This window comes from Erigeron canadensis, chromosome 6 (genome assembly GCF_010389155.1).
Source record: "Erigeron canadensis isolate Cc75 chromosome 6, C_canadensis_v1, whole genome shotgun sequence".
NCBI classification, from domain to species: Eukaryota; Viridiplantae; Streptophyta; class Magnoliopsida; order Asterales; family Asteraceae; genus Erigeron; species Erigeron canadensis.
This window is the reverse complement of record NC_057766.1, coordinates 7,374,073-7,378,528: the sequence shown is the minus strand read 5'-3', so window position 1 is coordinate 7,378,528 and position 4,456 is coordinate 7,374,073. Positions and strand designations below refer to the sequence as shown.

The 4,456-nt window shown below is 34.2% G+C and overlaps 1 protein-coding gene across 1 annotated transcript; it reads right to left on the bottom strand.

Annotated features, from left to right (window-relative positions):
• Window positions 1–282: 282 nt before the first annotated feature.
• On the bottom strand, window positions 283–2,035 carry LOC122606313 (putative homeobox-leucine zipper protein ATHB-51). Its single transcript, XM_043779271.1, has 3 exons — window positions 1,861–2,035; window positions 920–1,260; window positions 283–561 (listed from the first exon to the last, which is right to left on the bottom strand). Exons 1-3 carry the CDS (start codon window positions 1,964–1,966, stop codon window positions 283–285), a joined length of 726 nt encoding a protein of 241 aa, XP_043635206.1. The 5' UTR covers window positions 1,967–2,035.
• Window positions 2,036–4,456: the final 2,421 nt, after the last annotated feature.

Genomic DNA, 4,456 nt, shown 5'->3' with positions numbered 1-4,456 from the left:
ATTCATCTAAACTGTGAAGATGAGTCTGAATATAGTCTTGCTAAGCTATATTCCGAAAATGTAACTCAAGCTTAACATTCTTGCCAACGTTTTATATATGGTCTAGATACGAATTGAAGACTAAAATTTACTCAGATTATCAAATTTGGAATTAAAGATAGGCATTCGACAATATTAATCAAAGTATGACAACTTTTAAATAACTGACCTAATGTATAACGGAAAAATACAGTAACTAGATTTATAAGTCAATGAACCTACTAATAAGTAACCAACTACATTTTATGGATAAGAAGGAAGAACAGGCCAGTTAGAGTAAGATGAAGTGTTGTTTATTGAAGCTCCATCATAGTTAAGCAAGTAGTTGCAGTCAATAGCAGGCGGCAGAGTGGTTGCGGTCGCAATAGCCTGATGACACTGGTGATCATTAGAGCTGTGAATGGCGGTGACCGGTGTGCTTTCAACAGTCTCTTCGCAAGACATATCCGTGTACCCTGTTGTAGATACCGCTGCTTGTCTCTTGATTCCTTGTTCTTTGAGTATGGTTCTCAATGCTAGTACCTTAAATAGTTGAAAATATTTATAGTTAAGCAAAGTTAGCGTAACGGGGAACCCTAGCCCCGGTACCACAATTGGTTACCAATTGACCCACCCCGTATGAACCATATAATGCAAAGTTTTACCTAGAAAATAACATATAGATATATATTATATTTAGTCTATTTTTTCTTTTAGAATGACAATTTATCCTAATCAAACTCAAACCACACGAATGCTTAGGATGCACCTAGGACTTTGAGAAACCCCAAATAATCCACTCTCACAAATGTGAGAAGTGAAACAGGTGGATTGGTCAAAGACCTATTGACAGGTACTTTTCTTTGTAATCTTCTATACTACTCGTATTATATATACATACCTCATCTTGAAGCTTTTGTTTCTCTCTAAAGACGGTATCAAACTCTTGTTTAAGAGAATCATATAAGCGCTCGAGCTGCTTAGCCTTCCAACGAGCACGTCTATTTTGGAACCAAACTGCAATTTGTCTGGGCTGCAGCCCAAGTTCATGTGCAAGCTTCATCTTTCTATCAGGATCTAGTTTAATCTCCTCTTGAAAGGTATTTTCTAATGCTTCTAGTTGTTCAGTTGTCAGTCTTTTCTTCTTGTCCTGATTGATGTTATCATAATCAAGTTGGTTCAGCTCCATCATTGGTAAAGATGCCTGCTGCATCATTTGATGATGCTTCAGCTCTGCCCCTCCTGTGGCCGTTCATTTAAACGTTAACGTTTTAAATATAGAATTTACAGATAAATCTTTATATGTTCGCCAATATAGACATCCCGTTTCTTTTATTAGGTCATTAAGTGCTTTTTCAACAAATTGTATTTCTGTATAATTATAACGTGCAAATAATAGATTAAGCAGTATTGCATTGGAGTAGATAAACTAATTGATTCAGTTACCGTGTCAAAATTACATGCTTGAAGACCATATAGGATGACAAACATAAAAAAATTCATTTATCTGAAAGTATTAGTAGATAAGCTAAATATATATGTACACATAAGTGTATCATGATGGTGAGGCCATATGCTATCAAGCCAGGACTAATTAAATGTAACCGGGTGCACAAAGTGTTTTGGTGCATTTTATATAAATCGGATTTTTTTGCAAATTTTACGCTAGAAAAAGAAAGACCATATGGTTCATGTGAACCTCCAGCCCACCCCTGTATGCTATAGCAAAGTCTAAAAAGAAATTCTTTGATATATATCTGAACTTTCTATAAATACCATGCTTTTAATAGAACTACATGAAAATTCACAAAATCGAGCAAAAACAGAGTCTAAATTAATTACCAGGTGGGTATAGATACGGGTCATTGTTACAGTTATAGAGAAAGGCAAAAGAACTCTGACTAGCCCGCGGAATGAACGGTATGGGGTTGCTGTTACTCCATTCCATCTCTTTTCTCAATATGTTTCTTTGCACAACTTGAGTATAAGTACTTAGCTAGCCTAGCACAGTCCTCCAATATATATATGTATATATACTCGTATAAGGGTGTTATATATGTTGAACCTTATTTATGTGAGGAAGATGTGTATTTATATGACAAGTTATTGTTTAAGCAATTATGGGGTGAGACATTTAGACAATAGTACTCTTTGTGGGGTAATTAATACTAATATATGGAGAGTGATAACTTCTTAACAATTTAATAGTGGGGTAATTAATAATAGATGGAGAGTGATAAATTCTTTAACAATTTTAACAGTTTACGACATGTGTTATACAGTTGTATGTTGTGTAGCATAATATGTATACTTGTTGTGGATGGCTAAAAGATGTTGTAGATATATCACTACCCATAATATGTAGGGTAGATTACACGTATGGTACAAGTGGTTTTCAAAATGACTGGTGTCATCGTAACTTTTAACATTTACAAAAATCATATCTAAGGTTTACATTTTTTCACTCAAGCCATACCCACAACTATAGAGATTGAGTAAATTTTGTAAGTTACCTTAAGATTTTCAACATGGACGGTTTCTGTGTGTATGGTGCAAGTAGGAAAATATAAAGGCTACGTATCACTAGCTTAACTTTTACAAATTAGGATGAAACAAGTAGTCATTTCAAACAAAACAGATAATTTATCTTTAGGAAATTTTTGGTGACATAAAAGGTGTTTGTAGGAATAGTATTATTATGGATGGTGAGGTAGAGGGCACCCATCCTTACGTTATTGTGGATCGAGAAGGATGGAGATAGATGACAGAAGTTGCAAACTAAGAGCATAGGGTATGTTGTGGAAATTATGTGGGTGTCCGTAATTAGAAGGATTAATAAGTTATTTTTGTGAGTTAAAAGTGTTTGTGAGAAAAATAAGTTAAAAGATTATTGTGACATGTTAATTAGGATGTTAGTAAGAAAGATAGCCTAATATAATATATAATTTACTACTACTATAAAAAAAGTTTGGTATGTGGAGGGTCACAATCTGGTCCCCAAATGGATCCAACGTTGTCTAATTAAGCTTGCATGCATACTGCATCTTTATAATACTGACAATATATATATGCCTTCACTTTTCTTGTCTCCTCTGGCTCATAGTAATATATTACGTCCAGTCCAGAACTTTTTCTTTTTTTTTTTAATATCTACTGTGTCTGTCTAGACAGGCTTGCCCAAATTAACTTGGGTCCAAACGTAGGAAGAGACAAGCAAGGTATCCAGGTGTCTTGTCAAGATTCTATATAACATGTAATGAGTACATACTAGCTTAATTTGGTAGTGATATTTCTTCTTGTTTAAAGAGAAATTGGAGACAAGGGAGACATAGAGATAATAATGACTTTAAAAAGACTATATTACTGTATTAATTAAGAACGTGAAAAATGCAATGACCCATCAATATATCACGTGCGATCTCTAAGGATCGAGGATCCTTAGAAAGATCGAGTACTCAATCATGTTTTTGGCAAATCTTGTAATTAAGCTAGCGCGCAAGATATTGAGAATCCTTTAATACGTACGTACAAGAGAGATGTATGAGTCAATGAATTGCAGAACGTATCCCCAAAATTAAAAGACATCGATCGAGGCAATTAAAAGAGGAGAAGACGTACAGTGGGTGTACGTGGTGGACCCACAAAAAGGACGAGTACGTACGTATGCATGGATTCCATTGGAGTATACTATATATCACAGTAGTACATATATGGACATGATGTTTGTGTAGCAGATGGAGCATACATTTCGTTTTCCTTGTAACGAGAGTTGTTGATAATTTATTATCGCGTGCACATCATAGGGGACCATATATTAAGTTATGACTAATCAACTTTCTTATAAGTAAACACTTTTCCTTTTGACTCAAAGCTCATAAGTTCAAATCCTATTAGCCTCAGTTAAAGTATGATCTCATGATAACTAGATAATACCATATACTATATATATATATAATGGCATCAGAGTGTAACCAACTATGACTAAATGGTTATTTAATGTAGTGACGTTTCAAACAGACTATGTGATGTATGTAACTTTGGTTTTTTGGTTATGTGATGTATGTCACCAGGTAATTTACAAGTTATAACTAGTAAGTGCCATGTCACTCGCCACGTCACTGGTCAACTCAATCGTGAATGCCCACGTTGACTATGAGTATAATATTAATACCATATAATATATAATATATTGATGGTCCACGAATGCACGACTTGTATATTAGCAACAAGACAAGAATATAAAAAGGTAAATAAACAAGAACAATGAACAAGTTCAAGAGTAATATATCTAGGCAAGCATAATCATATGATTCATTGATTAAACAGTGAATACATGGTCGATTACACACACTTGACTTACAAGAAATACAAATGAACAAAAGTAAATTGCTAAGTTTAGACACACTGGAAACTTAAGCAATACAAATACAAGTGACAC

Excerpts from the sequence above, each read along its gene's own strand:
- LOC122606313 (XM_043779271.1), bottom strand. The coding sequence starts at position 1,966 with ATGGAATGGAGTAACAGCAACCCCATACCGTTCATTCCGCGGGCTAGT. Across the intron at positions 1,261-1,860 it reads CCCGTATCTATACCCACCTG|GAGGGGCAGAGCTGAAGCAT; the intron begins GTAATTAATTTA and ends GAACGGCCACAG. Across the intron at positions 562-919 it reads AACAAAAGCTTCAAGATGAG|GTACTAGCATTGAGAACCAT; the intron begins GTATGTATATAT and ends CAACTATTTAAG.